The sequence below is a fragment of the Rissa tridactyla genome, chromosome 15, assembly GCF_028500815.1.
Source record: "Rissa tridactyla isolate bRisTri1 chromosome 15, bRisTri1.patW.cur.20221130, whole genome shotgun sequence".
NCBI lineage: Eukaryota > Metazoa > Chordata > Aves > Charadriiformes > Laridae > Rissa > Rissa tridactyla.
The window spans coordinates 11,960,317-11,978,852 of record NC_071480.1 but is presented as its reverse complement, the minus strand read 5'-3'; the positions used below and the strand labels follow the sequence as shown (position 1 = coordinate 11,978,852).

The 18,536-nt window shown below is 63.1% G+C and overlaps 3 protein-coding genes across 7 annotated transcripts in view; 1 reads left to right on the top strand and 2 right to left on the bottom strand.

The window, feature by feature from the left end:
* The window catches only part of RNF213 (ring finger protein 213), a 58,746-nt gene extending 53,480 nt beyond the window's left edge, over positions 1-5,266 (bottom strand). For 2 of the 4 annotated variants that reach the window (XM_054221151.1, XM_054221152.1), the window contains exons 1-3: positions 4,079-4,203; positions 2,634-2,772; positions 512-831 (exon numbers count right to left, since the gene is read on the bottom strand). In XM_054221151.1, coding sequence (XP_054077126.1) covers positions 512-831; positions 2,634-2,742 — 429 coding nt within the window. In that variant the 5' untranslated portion in view covers positions 2,743-2,772; positions 4,079-4,203. Of the gene's footprint in view, positions 1-511; positions 832-2,633; positions 2,773-4,078; positions 4,206-5,150 lie in introns of those variants that run through there. The other 2 variants (XR_008469350.1, XM_054221153.1) reach the window with 2 other exon arrangements.
* Positions 5,267-5,689: 423 nt separating this feature from the next.
* Positions 5,690-14,118, bottom strand: SLC26A11 (solute carrier family 26 member 11). The gene is made up of 16 exons (XM_054221158.1): positions 13,802-14,118; positions 13,196-13,388; positions 12,915-13,000; positions 12,049-12,128; positions 11,076-11,218; positions 10,614-10,789; positions 10,383-10,455; positions 9,944-9,994; positions 9,568-9,628; positions 9,131-9,186; positions 8,872-9,012; positions 8,615-8,742; positions 8,120-8,219; positions 7,709-7,842; positions 7,365-7,437; positions 5,690-7,110 (listed from the first exon to the last, which is right to left on the bottom strand). The coding sequence occupies exons 1-16, from the start codon at positions 13,976-13,978 to the stop codon at positions 7,016-7,018; spliced, it is 1,767 nt and encodes a 588-aa protein (XP_054077133.1). The 5' UTR covers positions 13,979-14,118; the 3' UTR covers positions 5,690-7,015.
* A 157-nt stretch (positions 14,119-14,275) lies between these two features.
* Positions 14,276-18,384, top strand: SGSH (N-sulfoglucosamine sulfohydrolase). 2 transcript variants are annotated; one of them, XM_054221160.1, is made up of 9 exons: positions 14,276-14,402; positions 14,736-14,896; positions 15,128-15,233; positions 15,783-15,933; positions 16,194-16,350; positions 16,549-16,630; positions 16,715-16,918; positions 17,262-17,419; positions 17,513-18,384. In XM_054221160.1, exons 1-9 carry the CDS (start codon positions 14,315-14,317, stop codon positions 17,819-17,821), a joined length of 1,416 nt encoding a protein of 471 aa, XP_054077135.1. In that variant the 5' UTR covers positions 14,276-14,314; the 3' UTR covers positions 17,822-18,384. The 2 variants fall into 2 exon arrangements, with proteins under 2 accessions (XP_054077135.1, XP_054077134.1); XM_054221159.1 differs by having other exon boundaries at positions 17,262-18,379.
* Positions 18,385-18,536: the final 152 nt, after the last annotated feature.

Genomic DNA, 18,536 nt, shown 5'->3' with positions numbered 1-18,536 from the left:
TCTGTTTTTCATTGTCAGAGAAAGAGTCCTTGTCATCTCTCCTCCATTGCTGCTACATCTTCCTGCTCCACTGGGTTAATGGGGAACGATGAGGAAGAGACGGGACAAGACCAGCTACCATCCCCTATAGCAGGTGAAATGCAAGTGACTCTTGAGAATTCTCTAGCTGTAACATTCAAGACTTTCTCAGCAGGAACACAGAGCAGTGCTGAGCAAGATGCTCACTAACATGATCAGACCAATTACTAAGCTGCTGGCTTCTGTACTGTTTCCCTCAATGCAGCGTAGGTACTGTTAGGGGGAGCTGTACCGCCCAGCACACCGGCTCTCCGCATACGCAACACCCCACGTAAGCAAATACATCTGCAGTTTCCCGAGGAACACAGGCAGCAGCATCCAGATGCGGGCCAAAGGGATTCACGGCGACGCAGCCCAGCATCATTGCTTTGCAAAGGAGAGAGCAACACGTTACTGGCTACTCCTGCCCCTCAGCACCAACAAACAGCCTTACCCGCTTCTGTGACTTCTGAGAAGAACCGCTGGCCATGCACCGGGGCGTGGTCTCCGAGCTATCACTTGGACCTGTTATATCGTCCAGCAGCGATGATCCCTCTTCCTCCTGTGTTACAGCAGAGGAAGGAGTCCCACCTGCAGTGCATTCGGGTGTGGTCTCTGAGGTATTGACGAGACCTCTTTTGTTCTCCACCAGTAATCTTCTATCCTCCTTTCTTTCAGTGGTGGAAGAAGGCCCGTCAGCACCTTCTCCTTTCACATCTCCTTGAGGCTCTGGGCCTGTATCAGTAACTGGAGCGAGCTCCACCTCTCTTCTTTCTGCAATGGAGGCAATGTTAATTGTTAAAATCAGGACAGAAAACAGTTCTCAGCTGGTGGTGAGCAAGCAGGGCCTGCCACCGACTAAACCTATCAATTGGAGACACAGGAGCTGCTTTGTTTTGACCTATTCAACAGCTACCACTGGCAATGTCACCATCCTCCCTAGCACAGCCTCCTTCCCTCTCCAAGGCCCTGCAGTCAGTAGCAGAATAATTAAGATAGGAAACCACTGTATTGAGGCACTGATCTATCTATCCCTAACCTACCTCCATCTAACACGCTGCTGGCCAAAGCAGCAGGTGCTGGGAACCACAACTGCCTGTCAAAATGCTCAAGGACCCCCCAGGATGTGCAATGACAGTACCTTGGCACTTCTCAGCTTTCACAGCCTCCTGGACTGGCTGTGTGACCTCTAGCACGCAGCTGAGTGTTGTGTCCAGGAAGGCATGGGAAACTCCCTTTTTACATTCAACAGTTTTATCCAGTCCTCAAAACCTGTGAAAAGGCAGCTCAGATCTGAGTCAGGCACGAGAGCAGATCTCTACTTTCCAAGACGTGTTTCACAGGCGCTTCAGCACTGTCTCTGCCCTGATTTTGAGAGCAAAAGCTTTTAACTTCTTTGAGCAGAGATCAGCCAACACCAAGAGACATTGATTTCCTTGGAGTATTTTTGGGAGGAGAACAAAAATCACAGTGAAGGTAGCTCACGGCCCCTTTGAGTATTACAGCCCAAAGGCTGCACCATGCTTAATGACAGCAGGTTGTTTTGTGCCTGAAGCGGGCATCCTTTGCAATATTGTTTCACATCCAATTTAATATCACGCCATTACCTGAAGAGTTTAAACTCTTCCCTGAGCTTTTCCTGATCCTCAGTGACTCTTTTGACAGGGCTTGACCTGCACACATTCACTTGGTGGAACTCCCTGGTCCCCTAGACAGAGGGCATATTGACCTGGTAAAGCATTACAACGCCTTCCACCACCTTTAATCATTGCCAGAAGCAGAGACAAAGCTTTGGGACCACCAGAACAGATGCTCTGGATGTTTTTCTACAGCATTTAAGAGCTGGAGATCCTGGGTTTGCTACCTTGCCGTTCTGGATTTGGCTTGCAGAGGCATTTGCTAAAAACTAATCTTGTCAGGGCTACAGCTGGCTGATTTAGTGTATTCTTTCTTTTAGGATCCTACTTCTTCACATCAACACACCAAAAGCAATTCCGGTAGCCCAGGTCACTCTCTCTTTAAGCAAATAAAGGATTAGGAAATCTTTTCTTCAGTGTAACTGCATTAATTGCGTACTTGATTCTGTTACTGTTCATAGACACAGCATTAGGGTGTCGTCAGAGAGAAATGCAGGGAGTGAATTCTAAACCTTACAACAAGCTGAAGATAGGAAATTCTACTTCAAGAGGGACTAGACCTGTCTTTGTAATGCAGCATTCCTAAAAATGGCACCAGTTCATTGGCAAAACAGAAACTAGTTCAACACTGGAGATCTGAGTGCGGGGAATGTGTGTAGGAGGTGTCAGCGACTGACTGGCTTTTCTCTCCGTCTCCCTCCAGTCACCGCAAAGCGAGGACTGGCCACTGACTCTGGCCATTAATGCAAGGGAAGTCCGAGACAAGAGCAGCATGTAATGGCCTGGCCAGAGCAGAGCCACACCAGCAGCGGGGCTAACACAAGCACCGGTGGATGCCCGCAGACCCTGGCCACCGTGCAGCCCCAGGGCACACCAGCTCCTGCTCCAGCCAGAACCCGCACGGTGTCCCCCAGCTCAGCCCGCATTGCATCCTCCTACCTGAAGCCTCCTCCTCAGTGCCCGCGACGGCAGACAACTGGGCCCCACATTTGCTGCAAGAACCAGGAGAATCATCCCCAGAAACAAAGCGACACACACAGCGCTTCATGTTTCCCAGCCGCAAACTCAGCGAGATAAGCTTTTCCGGAGCCACAGAGGGAGAGAAAAGGATGGGGCAGAAAGAGAAATATTAATATGAAGTAATGAACCTTTGTCACGTGACCTTCCTCCCAGCTCCGGTTTTACTTTCAGGAAACTGATATACTGAAGAGCAAGGCCCTCACTCAATGAGGGAACAGCCACCGTCCCTCAGCTGCACCAGCTCACAGGCCGGGGCGGGGGGGGGGGGGGGTGTGTAAACAAACAAATAAAAATAGCTACTCCACTTTGCAGAGACTTTCTAAAATTACACGCACTGGGAACGCGCCGGACCCGGCGGGGCACAGCAAGAGCAGTGAGGCCCAGCAGGCCTGGACGCAGGCTGAGCCATACCCCGCCGGCAGGCCCCGCTGCCTGTCCCCGGCAGCCCGGAGGTCTGCAGGGTGCTGCTCCCGCCAGGCAGGCCGGGAGCCCCGGGGAAGGGTTGGGTTGGGGCCGGGAGCCCCGGGGAAGGGAGGGGCCGGGCCGGAGGAACCCCGCAGGCCGCAGCCCCGGCCCTCACCTGCACCGCCCGGGGCGGAGGCGGAGCTGACCCGACCCCTGGGCGGAGCCTATATGCAAATGAAGCGCCGCTTGCCCCCCGCGGAGAGGCGCGAAGCCCCGCCTCCCCCGGGTAGATATGCAAACGAGCCGGGCGGATGGGCCAATGGCGTGGCGAAGGGCCGCAGGAATGCAAATGAGGCCCGTTAGGTGCGGGCCGGCGGGCAGGGGGCGGGGCTGCCTGCGGCCCCCAGCCCACCCGGCGGGGCGGGGGCGCCACCGACGGGCAGCGGGGACCGGGGAACACCGGGGGGCACCGGCGGCAGCCGTATGGCCGGGGTGCACCGCGGGGAGGGCCGGGATCACCGAGGGGTAGCGGTGTCCCGACGACGTCAGAGGAGGGGAGTGCCCAGGGACGGCCGGGCGCACCGGGGAATCGGGGCGCAACGGGGATGTCAAGGCGCACCGGGGAGTCCGAGTGCACCGGCGGGGGCAGCAGGGGATCGGGGCGCAGCGGGGATGTCGGGGCGCACCGGGCGTTCAGGGAGCACCGGGGAGTTGGGGCGCACCGGGGAGTCCAGGCGCACCGGCGGGGGCAGCGGGGGATCGGGGCACACCGGGGGTTGAGTGAGCACCGGGAGTCCGGACGCCCCCGGGGGGCGTTGCTCAGGGCGCTGCGAGGGGCGGCAGCGGGGCCCGCAGCTCGCCGCCCCGCCAGGGCCCGCCCGCCTCGGAACCCCCAGCAGGCCCAGTGCCGGTGCCCCCGCCCCCGCCCGCCACCCGCCGGCCCCGGCAACGCAACTCACCGGGACGGGGACCGGGACCGGCACCTGCAGCGCCGCCGCCTCCCGCCCGCCGAAGTTTCGTTTTTCCGCAGAGTCGCCAAGTTTCGTTTCTGGGACGTCACCGCCGCCACCCCCCGCCCGGCCCCGGCCCGGCCCGCCCCGGCCCGCCACTGGCCGCCTTCCCCCGGGCGGCTCACGCCGGGATCCCGCCCTGCCGCGGCTGCCGGGGCCGGGCCGGGCCGCCGGGCATCCTCCCGGGCACCGCCGGCGGCAGGGCGCGGGCACCCTGCTTCCCCCCGGGATGCTCCCGGTACCTCCGCACCGACAGCCTTCCACCAGCCCGGCCCGGCGGGGGGTGGGGCTGGGGAGAGGCTTTTCATTGATCTGGTGGCCAGTGCCAGCCCGGAGCCGGGTGCCCGCTGCTGCTGCCTGGGGCCAGCGGGGCAGTGCCTGGAGCTCGGCTCCTTCTCTTCCCGCTGAGCCCAGGTTCAGCAGCTCCCAGATCTCCAGCAAGGCCCCTCTTTTTTCTGCTTTGGCCTGGTGGGGTGAAGGCCCACCAACCCCCCAAACCCCCAAAGGCTTGGAGGGAAACATCCCTCGGGCCAGGATCGATCAGCTCAGGAGAGACATGGAGCTGTTGGAGCGGGGCCAGAGGAGGCCCCGGAGATGCTGGGAGGGCTGGAGCCCCTCTGCTGTGAGGACAGGCTGAGAGAGCTGGGGGGGTTCAACCTGGAGAAGAGAAGGCTCCGGGGAGACCTTCCAGCCCCTTCCAGTCCCTAAAGGGGCTCCAGGAAAGCTGGGGACAGACTTTTTAGCAAGTCTGTTGCGATGGGACAAGGGTTGGGGAGGGGTGCATGCTGGAGAGCAATAGATCGTGCTGGATCCTGCAGCCAAAAGTGGGGATGTGGCTGTCCCCATGTCCCCAGATCCAGCTGGGACTAAGCTGGCCTCATCCTCACTAGCGCTCACACACTCTCTTCACACACACAGCTTTGAGCACACACGCTGTTTACACATGACCAGCCCTTTTTACCCCCTTACCCCTCTCTTTTGCCACTCTTGCTCCTCCCAGCGTCCCGGGGAAGGGGGTTACCTGAGCCCCGTCCTGCCACCGTCTCGCCGAGCTCCTCTCCGGGCGCACAGAGCCGTTTTCACTGCACGCCCCGACGCAGGCAGGGTTGCAGCCGGCTGCCGCACGGCGTGATGAGAAACGGGTCGACCCTGCTCTGGCTCCACGCTGGTCACTCCACGCCTGGGGAGACAACGGGTGGGCAGAGAGGGCATATGTGCCCTTCCAGTTCTGCGAAGGCTTCACCACCCAGCGCTGCTCCGCTGCAGAAACGCTCCTCCAGCCTCCGGCGGCAGGACCTGTCAGCCGTGGCAGGTTTGTGGCTCCCGGGCACCTCTGCTGCCGCTGCAAAACCCGCAAAACCTTGGGCAGGAGGAGCCTTCAGACACTGAGCAACTGCGAAGGCTGAGCCTGGTTTCAGTTTCTTTTCCTTGGTTTGCTCAGCACCGCCCAGAAATTAGAGTTTAATTTTTCCTTCCCACACAAAAGGAAAACTCTTTCCCCACAGGAAGGCGAAAATCATGCTGACTCATTTGCAAATACCGCTTTATTATACCCTCTTTATGGGGTTCAGCCTTTCTGAAAACTGCTGAAAACTGCTTTCTCCTGAACCCTGCCCTTCCCAGCCCTGCTGCCCAACTGCACTATCGCATCCTGCACCCATTTCACAGCAAGGTAAACACAAGCTGGTGTCACAGTGCCTGTCCCCTCAGTGCTGATGGCAGCGTTTGGCAGAAAACCCCACAAACCAAGAGGGATCAGTAAGGAATAAAATCACCAGCACCAGCACCCTTGAAACTCACTTTGACAGGAGTATGCTCTATGTCAGGGTTCAGTATGCCCCAGAATAAAAAAAGTCTCCAGAATTAAAAAAGCTGATTTAAAAAAGACAGCAGCTTCAAGGCTGGGGAAGGCCTGGAGGAGGGATGGCTTTTTCCTGATGACCATGCATCCTTGTTCAAAGCACACAGGATTAATTTCTCTTTCAGTAATTTTACTTTTCAGTAAGGTCTCTTCTAATGCTAGGGAAAACTGCACTTTTAGAAGACTGGAGTGTCTGAATTTGTGAAAATATTTACTTTATAGCCAGTGATGGTATGTGGGTTTCAAGGTCTCGGTGTTTTCGAGCTCTCCAGGTGCAGGGATGAGGAGTGAGACCCAGGCACTTGACGCAAGCTGCCAACAGGATGATTTCATACCATGAATAGCACAGTCAATGTAAATCAAAGTTTGCTGCGGAGTTTTTTCTCTCCCTTGCTGGCTGCCATCCTGAGAACTCCTTGCCCCGCTGCCGGAGCCCTGAGCCCTTCCCTTCCTCCCGCAGACGCAGCACTCGCAGGGTCCCACATTTGCTGTCCCTGCGGGGAGTGCCCGGCTTCCTGTGATGGAATGGGCTGGGTATATCTTATATTGGTATGGGGATCAATACTGGCTCTTTGGTATTATTAATGTTAATTATTTCATCTTATCCTATTAAATCTGTTTCTATTTCAATCCCTGTGTTTCTTTGTTTTCTCCTGATTCCCTTTTCCGGGTAGGGAGGGGTCATCAGGTGACAGAATAATTGTCTAAGCGGCAATAAATGGTTATGGGTTCCTCCAACCGTAACATCGGGTTAGGGAACAGTTTTGCCCCACTAATCCCTTCCATGGGCCATGTGTCCCTGTCCTCGCTCTGCCCTCTCCTGCGTGGGATGCAGGGACCGTCCACCAGCCGCCCAGGAGGCAGGACAGGGGCAGGCGGCTCCCGTGGAGGGTGTTGGTCGGATGTCACCGGGGTGTCGCAGCCACCGCTCTGCGCAGCACAGGATGTACAGCCATGGCGCAGTTGGAGGCGAGAAGCCGGCAAGGCCACGCTGCCCCCGAGGAGGTCCCAGGCGGCTCCTCCACTCACTGGATGAGCCCCGTGGGCAGCAGCAAGCTCTCGCTCGTGCTGGTGAAGGGGGCCGTCCCGCCGCCCCCCGCCTCCGCTCCTCCGCACCGCTCTGCGTGACAGGGGGGAGAAGCAGGACGGAGGGTTAAGCCAAGGCTCGCTGGAGTCCCCATGGCCGGGGTGACCCCCGCTCTCTGGAGGGGGTCCCGCTCACCTTCCCGGGAGCCAGGCCCCCGCAGCGCCCCGCACTGCGGCTGTGGAGCCTGACAAAGGTGGGACACCCAGGCTCATCTTCCAGAGCCCCGCTCCGCAGCGGCCCGGGGACCCCAGCCCCGGGAGAGCACCCGGGACAGCCCAGAGCCTCACCTGCCTCCTCCCGGCTGGGGAAATGCTGGAATCCCTCTAAGTCTGCAGACAGCAGGACTTTGAGAACAGGGTCCTGAGGGCAGAGAAACCTGGGCTGGGGGAGCCTGCTGCTGGCCACTGAGCATCCCTCTGGGGCCGTGAGCCCCCCAGCCAGCCCAGGGCAGGGCACGCAGCCCTTCCCCACGTCCCGCAGCCGGACAGGGATGCTGCAGCCTCCACCTCCGTGAGATGAAGGCGCTACCAGAAGAGCGGCAGCAGCGTCCTCGCAGCGAGCTGCCCGCAGCCCCCTCGGGGAGCAGCAGCAGGACCCGTCACGGGGGCAGCTGGGGCTGCGTCCCACCCACCTGCAGGCTGCAGAAGGCCAGCGAGAGGCCGTGCTTGCGCAGCTCCTGCCGCAGCTCTGCCAGCCCCACCACCACCGTGTAATCGATGCTGCTGATGTGGCAACAGTCCAGGACGACGGAGCGGGGTGGAGATGCTGCTGGAGGAAGAGCACACGGTCACGTCCCTAATGAGCCCAGACATGCGCAGCCCAGGGGACACAGCCCCGAGAGCCAGAGCCGGGGTGAGACAGCCTCGGAGAGGAGCTGTGGCCGGGGGCTGGTGCCCACCGCAGGGAAGCTGTGCTGTCCCTGCTTGCGCCCGCAGCCTGCAGGCCCGGGCAGCACTTGCCACCCCCCCCAGCAGTGATCCAGATGGGCACTGGGTTACAGCCAGGTCCCCAAGACAAGCCGACGGGCCAGGGAGCACCGTACCTGCCAGGGCATGGCTGCAGACGGCATCCCGGAGGCACTCCATGGCTGGGAAGTGCAGGCTGCTCCCCAGCTGCACGAGGAGCACGTCCCCCTCGGACACCTGCGCAAGACCCCGGCGAGGGGGACAAGTCACAGGGAGCTGTCACCTTCCCCAAGCGGGGACAACTGCCCATATGAGAAAGCAAAGCACCCTCCTGGATGGAAGGGGGCACGTGGGAGCCCCCATCCCTCAGCGAAACCCCCCTCCTGAGCACACCCCAGCGTCAGCAGGAACAGGGACAGCGGGGCCTCCCTCTCCTGCTCTCAGCTCCTGGGATATGCCTTTCCTCGAGCTCCTTGAAAGGGGTCCCGGCTGGTTGGGGACACAGGAGGTGGGGGGGCAGGACAGAAGCATCCTGCACCCCAATGCCCCGCTGCCCTCGGGGAGCCCTCTCCCAGCTCCCCGCTCCTTGACAAGCCCGGCCAGCCCCACTGCATCCGAGGTGTGAAGCCCACCTTTATAGGGGGCCTGGCAATGGAGTAGAGGAGGAGAATCCCTGAGACCAGCACCCCGGCCACGATGCCGTACTGGACCTCCCAGAAGCAGAGCAGGAACGTCACACAGAGGGGCACAAGGTCCAGCCCTGCAAGAGAGACGACCCAGGCTTGGCTGAGCCTTGTCCTCATGCCACAGCGCCCCGTGGGACACTGCCCACTCTGCTCGGAGAGATGGGTTGCACTGGGGAATCGTCTGCCCCGATTCGCGCCCTCACTTTTAACCCTCCAGAGCGTCCTGAAGATCCCAGCGTCGAACATGGGGACCACAGCCGAGATGATGACGGCGGCCAGCGCCGCTTTGGGGATGTAGTAGAAGAGCGAGGTGAGGTACGCCAGCGAGAGCAGGACCAGGGCGCCTGCGGGAGATGGCGAGTACCTGAGCCACAGGGTCCCTGACACCCAGGGTGCCCGGGGGCAGCAGGTGCTGGGCACGGGGACCTGCAGGGCAGCCCACGGCGGGGCCGGGGGCTCTACCTGTGACAAGCCCTCCTGCAGGGGTGCAGACACCCGATTGCGCGTTCACCGCTGTCCTGAAACGCAAAGTGACGTGCTGCCCCGGGCTGTGCTGGGGCTGGCAGGGCTGGCAGCTGCCCCCAGCTGCTGCCCAGAGACCCCCCAGCCCACAAAGAAAAACCACCCACCCCGTCAGACCCCAGTGGGGAGAAACACGAGCAAGCCCATGGCTCCCAGCCTGCAGCGGGACCGCGGAGCAGCGAGACAGGACGGAAGGTTGCTGCAGGTCCCATGCACAGCCCAGCAGCCGAGGATGGCAGCTGGGGACCAGGACACATGCTCGGGGACCCACCGGGGTCCACACAGCCTTTCGCTCAAGATCTTGCAGAGCCCTGTCACCACGCAACCCCGGTGAGCGTCCTGCAGGCTGGGGCTCCACTCCCCATCCTGCTACCCACCGGCCAAAGCTGCCCGTGATGGGGTACGATGAGACGAAGGAACCCAGGACGTTGGCGAAGCCTGCAGTGGGGAAGGAGAGGGGCTGGGATGCAGCAGCCACAGGAGGCACCGCCTGGTCTGTGCCACTGTTGCCACCTCCTCCATGCCCGGCTCGTACCCAGGGCTGGAATGGTGTCCGTCCAGCCGCGTGAGCCGGGCTCAGGCTGCTCTGGAAATTGCTAAGCTGGGCGCGGGGGCAGCATGCAGGATAAGAAAGGTAAAACTTCAGGCAGAGGGAGGACTGCTGAAACGGGGATCTCTGGTAGCTCAGGGGCTGTGGGACACACGGCGGCGCCCAGGCTGGTTCCCCACCCCCTGCTCCGAGCAGCCTCTTACCCAGCGCCAGCAGCTCCTGGTTGGGGTCAATCCGGTAATCGTTCTGCGAGGCTGAAAGGAGATGAGTGGCATCGCCCCGAGCTTCCCACAGGCACAACCCGCCACGTGCACGGAAAGGGGCCGGCAGCGCCTGGGACAGCCGCGGGACCCCGTCCCAGCTCCCCCCGGGCACAGGAGCAGCCCTTGGGACAATGCTCAGCTCCTTTCCAACCTCTGGCTGTGCACAACGTGGGGACCCCCAGCCCACTCCCCGGACTGGGGGGAGCTGCCTGGCATGGGGAGAGGGTTGGCAGCGCCCCATGGGATCCCTCTTGGGTCCCGGCCCCACGGGCAGCCCAGTCCATTCCCCTGCCCCCGTGGGAACAGCACCCTCCCCGGCACCCCAAGCCCCCCGCAGAGACCCCCCCCCCGCGAGCGCAGGAGCCTGGCGCAGCCATACCGAAAGCCTTGGCAATTGCCACGGTCTCTAGCAGGCCCATGAGCGGGACCACAGCCAGACCGACCCCCATGTCCTGGGAGGGAAGGAAGGACATGGTGGGTGTTGTCACCGAGGAACAAGGGTCACCCTGCAGCAGAGCCTCCTCCTGCTGCACGGGGAGCCAGCAAATGCTCGCGTAAGGAGACAGCATCCCATGGGAGCTCCGTCTCCGCCGGCCAGCCTGGCACCCACCTCCACCATGCTCCTGAAGGGGATGGTGCCATTGGGAACAGCCATGGAGAAGCGCGGCAGCTGGAAGGCAGGGAGGCCCTGGGGGATGCTGCCGGTGAGCGTGAGCGGCTGGGAGCCCATCACCTGGAAGGAGTAAGCGACCAGGCCAGCGAACAGGACTACAAGGGCGTTGCGTGCTGTGGTGGAGAGAGCAACCGTGATAAACCTGCCTGGAGCCCAGGGTGGCAGGAGGGATGGCAGGAGGTGGGTACCCAGGCTGCCGAGGTCTTCCAAGCCTTAGGAAGGGGCATGCACAGTGTCAGGACCATCCTTGGGACTTTGTCCTCCCTGACCCACCTCCAGGTCTCAGCTCCTGCCGACCTGGGCTTTACCAGTTTCGGCCTGTCTCTTCCCTGCCCTGAAGGGATGTGACCGAGGAGAGACAGCTGTGGGAGGGGAGAGGGCAGGGGATGGCCAACGCACCCGTGGCGGAGGTCCAGACGATCAGGTAGCTGAGCCTGGCAACCAGCGACTCCATACAGGCAGCTCGGGGCAGGCGGCTCTTCATGGCCCGGAGCCCTGCCAGCACGGCCAGGCAGGCCAGCCCCAGCACGGCGTCCCCAGCCCTGCAACAGGCACGTCGGTGCCAGCCCAAACACGCTGCGGGGCTCAGGGGGAGCTACCCCAAAGCGCCGCGGGAGGAAGAGCGTACGCCAGGCACGTGCCGCAGCTCTGCAGGGAGGTGCACAGCTGGCAGGGACACTGCCGGCACCCCCGCACTGCCGGCAAAAGGCGTCACCTCCCTGGGGGGCAGCAGGAAAGGGAGGAGGGGGTCTCCCCCAGCCAGCAGTATGATGCTAACGGGTTTGTGGGCTCTTCGTCAAGAGGGCAGCAGGACCCCAGCGACAGGCAGGATCTCTGCAGTGGGGTCTGCGTCCTCCCGCCCCACGCTGCTCACAGCCAGGCAGGGAGGTCTCCTGCCAGCCCTGGGGAAGCCGATCCCGCGTGTCACTCTGCTGTATGTGAAACCCAGGCTGTGGCACAGACCCCGAGCCATGGGTGCAGCTAACGGGAGCGGGTGGGGGGCACGGGGATGCCTGAGCTCCCTCTTGGACCATGAAAAATTGGAGGACTCAGGTCACAGTAATAATGATGTGCCTTTGGATGCAAAGTCCCAAGGATGTACCTTTGGACTGGCAAAATCCTGATGTACCTAACTGGGAGCGGAAAATAGGACAAGCATCCCCCATCCTTCCCCTTTAGCTGCTTGGGAGCCCACGTGCTCCCCCATCTTCAAACCCAGCTCAAATGGAAACGGCTGAGAACGAGCACTTGTGTCACAGCGCTGGGCAGAGACCAAGAAATCGGCCCAAGGTGTGACCAAAGAGACAGGGAGCGAAGCAGCAGAGCCCGGGACCCCACAGCCACAGGGGGACGGCGCAGGGACAGTGCTGACCTGGTCTCCCCAATCCTCCGCAGCATCTCGTACACCTGCAGGAAAAACTGCCGAGGGATCCCTTGCAGCCCCAGGATGTTCTGTGAGGGAAGACAAAGCCTGGTGAAAGCCTGGCACAACCCAAGCTGCTGAGTGCCGCGGAGGGACGGCCAGGAGCACCGGGGCTCGGCCCTGGCACACGCAGGGGGTGGGTGCTGCTGGTGGGAGAGCTCCTCAGCGAGCACCCCCTCTCCCGCACGCACCCCGGGACGGCCTTTCCCTGCGCGGCTCCATGCAGGCAGGGCTCAGAGATGCTCTGACATGCTTCCACCCCGTCCTGCACCCACGACTGCGCAGCTCCTGGGAGGGGGTTCTGTTTGGGGCCCCAGCCCAGCCTGCGCAGCCCTCCCGTCCCCCTGCGCCGTGCCCAGCAGCCCCCGCTGTGACCGCAGCCATTAGCCAACCCCGGTTCCTGGCACAGCCTGACACCATCTCCCTGAGTCTCTGATTTCGGTTAACCACAAAGGAAGCACTGCAGCCCCAGAAGAGCCGGAGAGAGGCCAGCGAGGGACCGGTGGAGCTGCAAACCCACCCGTGCCAAGAGAATCACCCAGAACCTCCCACAAGTCACCAAATCAAATGTCCTGGTTTTGCTGGTTGCCACCAGCTGGTCACAGGCAGAGGGTGCGTTTGGCTTGGTCTGCTCAGAGCAGAGCACTCAGGGACCCACCAGAACTGCTGTCAGGGGAGACCTGTGCCCCCGTTGGGGGTCCTTCCTCCCGCACCAACCACATCGCCCAGCCCGGTGCTAAAAACCCCAGTTCCACAGCACGGCTGGCTCCAGGAGAGAGCAGGCACGGTGTCCAGAGCAGACCAGCAGACCCTACCTTGACCTGGTTGAAGCTAATGGTGATGGAAGCAGCCGATGTAAACCCTTTAATGACGGGGCAGGAAATGAAGTCCAGAAGGAAACCTGCAGGGGACAGGTGGCAGTAAGCACGCTGCTGGTCCCGACAGGGAGCACAGGGCGTTTGCATGCACACAGAGCTGTCACGAGTGTTAGCAGGACAACTTCGGTGTCTCAGAAAGCACGTGGGAAGGAGGGAACAACTACAGGATGTACAGCGATATCCCAAAAATACCACCATACACAGCAAGAGCGTCTCACCGAGGTGCAGGAGCCCCATGGCCAGCTGGATGCAGCCGGAGAGGAAGGTGAGCAGGATGGCATAGACGGGCTCATGGAATGCGTAAGACGAGACAAGCAGCGACATGATGGCTGTAGGACCCAGCGTCACGTCCTTGGCAGTGCCCAGGAAGCAGTAGACAAAGCAGCCCATGAAGGAAGAATAGAGGCCGTACTGCATGGGGACAAAAGGAGCGCTGGCACAACGCTCGGAGCTGGCAGATGCCAGACACCTCCGGGACATGGAGGGCCAGGCTGCGCTCAGGTCCCTCCGGCGCCCGCAGCCATCCCTGAGCAAACAAACAGAGTCCCCGGCTTCCTGCTCCGGGAAATGGGTGGCTGCACAGGACCAGCCCTCGGCCGCCGGCCGGCCAGCCCTGCCCGCTCTGCCCACCCTGCCCACCCTGCCAGCCCTGCCCACCCTGCCAGCCCTGCCCGCTCTGCCCACCCTGCCCACCCTGCCAGCCCTGCCAGCTCTGCCCACCCTGCCAGCCCTGCCCGCTCTGCCCGCCGCTCGGCCAGGCCGCAGGCGGGGGTCAGGGAGCAGGTGTCCCCGGGCACCCACGGCCGCAGGGCACCGCCACCCACCTGCAGAGGCAGCCCGGCCACCTCGGCGTACGCCAGCGCCTGCGGCACCACGGTGAGCCCCACGGTCAGGCCGGCCATCAGGTCGAGCTGCAGCCAGGCCAGAGAGTAGCGCGGCAGCCAGCGCAGGACGGGCAGCCTCCGCCGCAGCCCCGCGCACCGGGCACCCGCCGCCGGCATGGCCGGGGCACCGTCCCCCTGCCCGGCCGCCTCCAGCCCCCTCCGCTGGCCGAGGCAGGAGGGGTCGGCGGCCGCCCCCGGGAGGCGGAGCGGGCCGGGGTCCCCGCGGGGCCGGCAGCCCCCGGGACGAGCCCGTTCCCCGCCGCGGGGCCGGTGGCTCCGCCCGGGCCGGATCTGAGCCGCCGGGGCCGCCTCATGTGACCGGGGCAGAGGAGGAGCCGGGGCGGGCGGAGGAGCCGCCGAGACCCGCTGAGCCCCGCCGCGCCCGGCTCCGCCGCTGCCGGTACCGGTGCAGCCGCTGGTACCGGTGCCGCCGCCCGTACCGGTGCCGCCGCCATGGGGCCCTGGGCGCTGGCGCTGCTGCTGGGCGCTCTCCGGACCGGCGGAGCCCCGGCCCCGGCCCGCAACGTGCTGCTCCTGCTGGGTGAGTGCGGCCGCCGCCCCGGCTGAGCCCCGCGACCTCTCCCGGGTCCGCACCCGCCGCCCCCAGCCCCGGCCCCGCGGCGGGGTGCCCCTGTGCCGGGCTCGGGGCGGCCCGTGGGCAGGGGAGGGGCGGCCCCAGGGGTCCCACCGCGTCCCCTCTGCTGGGACGGGACGGTCACCGCAGCACCGGCCCCAGCCCGGGGCATCCTCAGCCCGGGGATGCTCTCGGTGTCATTAGTGTCCCCCGGGCTTTGCCCCCCCCCCGTACGGTTAGGGTCACGCCGGGGGTCAGGCCCGGTGCTGCAGGGCTCACCCCACACCCTTCCCACGGCAGCAGACGACGGTGGCTTTGAGAGCGGCGCCTACAACAACTCGGCCATCCGGACGCCCAACCTGGACGTGCTGGCCCGCCGCAGCGTGGTCTTCCAGAACGCTTTCACCTCCGTCAGCAGCTGCTCCCCCAGCCGCGCCAGCATCCTCACCGGCCTGCCCCAGGTAGGAGCACCCCCAGGCACCGGGGTAGGGGCTACCAGTCCACGGCAGGTGGTCAGGGATGACCAGAGCTGACATTCCTATGGCACAGTCACAGGACTTGGCGATCCACCCGTACCTACTGACCCACGCTCTTCCCAGCCCCCTGGGACTGGCACACACACTCGGTGTGTTGTTGTTTTGGGGCCAGGCTGGCCAGCATCATCCAACCACCTTGTCTCCCCCCGCCTGCAGCACCAGAATGGGATGTACGGGCTGCACCAGGACGTGCACCACTTCAACTCCTTCGACAGTGTGCGGAGCCTGCCCCGGCTGCTCAGCCACGCGCACGTCCGGACAGGTAGGGAGCCCAGGGCAAGTGACATGGGCAGGGAAACCCTCCCTTTCTGTACACCAAACCCCTTTAGGCGAGAGAGCTTGACGGCTCACCTGCCTGTGAGCTGGACCCGCACCCGTGCTCTCTGCTGATACCTGGATTTCACTTCACTTCCCCCATTGCTGCTCCTCTGCCATCCCCGTTACACCTCGCTGTCACTTCTGTTCCCCATCCCACTCCTTCCCGGTTCCCAGGTTTGAACTTGACCCAAACTTCCACCCCGGCCGCTCAGCTGTGCTGGCGCTTACCCACGCTGGTGACCTGGGGCAGCCTGGTCCCCAGGTGCATCCCAGTTTCTGAGCAGATGTGAAAGTACCTCTGCAACCGGCAGAGACGGCTGGAGAAGGCAGAAATGGCTGGAGAAGCTGGCAGCATCTTCCCCTCTTGGCGTTGTTTGCTGAGCACAGCCCGTGGTGGAGCAGTTGAGGTGCATCAGCCCCCAGGGAGGAGAGAGCAGCAGCCAGCATCCTCCCCCGCTCCCCCCTGGCACAGCGCCTGTCTGCGTTCTTCCAGGGATAATCGGGAAGAAGCATGTCGGGCCCGAGGCTGTCTACCCCTTCGACTTCGCCTACACAGAGGAGAACAGTTCGGTCTTGCAGGTTGGGAGAAACATCACTCGAATCAAAGCGCTGGTCCGGCAGTTCCTGCGGAGCCAGGACGAGAGGTGAGACGGACCCTGCAACCCTGGGGCGGGCACGGGAGAGGAGACGGAAACCGGCCTCGCCGGAGACATGTCTCCACATCACAGTTGGTCACAAATAGGAGGGGACACCTTGTCTCTGGGTCACCCCATATCCAGAAGCCCAGATTAGGTGGGAGTTTTCCCGCTGACCCCTGCTCACCCCTGCGCAGCCAGGGATGGTCTCGGGGCACTTGGGCTTCCCTTTGCTACACCACCTCCACCTCTGCCCTCTCCATCTCTAGGCCTTTCTTCCTCTACGTCGCCTTCCACGACCCCCACCGCTGCGGGCACTCCCAGCCCCAATACGGGGCCTTTTGTGAGAAATTCGGCAATGGAGAAAGCGGCATGGGCTGGATCCCTGACTGGAAGCCGCAGCTCTACCGCCCAGAGCAAGTGCAGGTGGGAGCCTGTGGGGCTGCATGGGGCTATATGGGGGCTACATGTGACAGAAGCCTCCACTGGCGCGCAGGCAGCTGCAGGCTGGCCCCCACCTCGGTCACTGCCATCAGTGTTACGGGCGAGAGCTGGCGAAGGCCACCCCGGCGTACCCACGACCTCCTTCCCCATGGCTGCCATGTGCCACTTTCCTCTGTTTAGGTCCCTCCCTTTGTCCCAGACACACCGGCTGCCCGGGCGGACCTGGCAGCCCAGTACACAACCATCGGGCGCATGGACCAAGGTAGGAGCCGGGGGGGCCAGGCTGGCATCGGCGAGCGCTGTGGTCCCTCCTGCCCCCCCCTCAGCTCTGCCCCTCCGTCCGCAGGGATAGGTCTGGTCCTGGAGGAGCTGCGACTTGCCAGCTTCCTCAACAGCACGCTGGTGATCTACACCTCCGACAACGGCATCCCCTTCCCCAGTGGCAGGACCAACCTCTACCGCTCGGGCACCGCTGAGCCCTTGCTGATCTCCTCCCCGGAGCACACCGCGCGCTGGGGGCAGGTCAGCCAGGCCTTTGCCTCCCTCCTGGGTAAGAGCCCGCAGCCCCCAGGAGGGAGCAGAGGCTTCCAGAGCCGTGCTGGGGGGTGTGAGCTGGTCCCCACCCTCCCCACACCGAAACCCAGGGTCCTGTCCCAGAGGACAGCCTGCGGCCCTCGGCATTGGCACGGCCGGCCCGGGAAGGGAGAGGGGGGACGACAGGGCATCAGAGTCCCCTGCAGGGACGTCATCCTGGGGCTCAGCTCTGCAGCTCACCCCAGCACCACCCGCAGCCCACGCGGCAGCAGACCCCGGGGACCTTTCTGCCCCTCTCCAGGGTTGAGTTTCCTCCCACAGGCGCCAGCCCCTCCTCTCACCCTTCTCTTCCCCTCCAGATCTGACGCCGACCATTTTGGACTGGTTCTCCATCCCCTACCCATCTTACAGCATCTTTGGCAAGAAGCAGGTGCAGCTCACCGGGAAGTCTCTCCTGCCAGCGCTGGAGTCGGAGCAGCCCTGGGCCACCGCCTTCAGCAGCCAGAGCCACCACGAGGTGACCATGTACTACCCCATGCGAGCCATCCAGCACCAGCAGTTCCGCCTCATTCACAACCTCAACTACAAGATGCCCTTTCCCATCGACCAGGACTTCTACGTCTCGCCCACCTTCCAAGACCTGCTGAACCGCAGCAGGGCCGGGCAGCCAACCCACTGGAACAAGACCCTGCACCAGTACTACTACAGGGACCGCTGGGAGCTCTTCGACTGCAGCCGCGACCCCACCGAGAGCCGGAACCTGGCCCCTGACCCCCGCTACGCCGCCGTCTTCCAGCAGCTTCGCACGCAGCTCTTGAAGTGGCAGTGGGACACGGGTGACCCCTGGGTGTGTGCACCCGACGCGGTCCTGGAGGAGAAACTGAGCCCCCAGTGCCGGCCGCTGCACAACGAGCTGTGAGCGTCACCGCTGCCATGGGTCACCACTGCCACGGGGACAGCCGTGCGCTGCCCCTCGGACACGAGGGGGTCAGAACCAGTCACCCCTGGGTGACACCCCGAGGCTCCACTCTCTGTATCGCAAACATCGCCTGGCCCCGGAGCATTCAGGCATTCTCGTGCCTTTGTTCTCAGCCAGAGGAGCTGTAGGGCCAAGTTGCTCCTCAATAAAGCCCCCGGAGGAGAGAGGTCTCCGTTTTCACCTGGGGCTGAGCACGGCCCTGGCAGCTCCCGGCGCGGCGGTCTTGGTGCTGCCCTGCCAGCCCCGCTGCGGAGGAGCGGCTGCACAGCCCCTGGAGAAACGGGCCAGTGGGGACCAGCAAGGGGGCGTCAGGGCTATGATTTAACTTAATACACAAAGTGCCCCGAGTCCCCGAGGTGCACAAGCTCAGGGGGGATGCTGTCTGCTCGCTCCCTGCATGATAGAGGCTTGACCAGAGCCGCAGGGTGGGGGCCAGGGCTGGCAGCCCCCAGCGCCAGCAGGACGGACGGACCGAGGGGCTCCATGGCACAACCAGGGCTGCGGGAGCAGCTGGGGGTCCCCCACCGCTCGGGGAAATGGTGGTCCCACTGCAGGCCCCCAGGCAGGGATGGAGCTGCGGGGTCCCAGCCGGAGGGTCCCAGACTGGGGGCAAGGGCTGGGCCAGGGCTCAGTGGCACTTTCAGGACAGGCACCA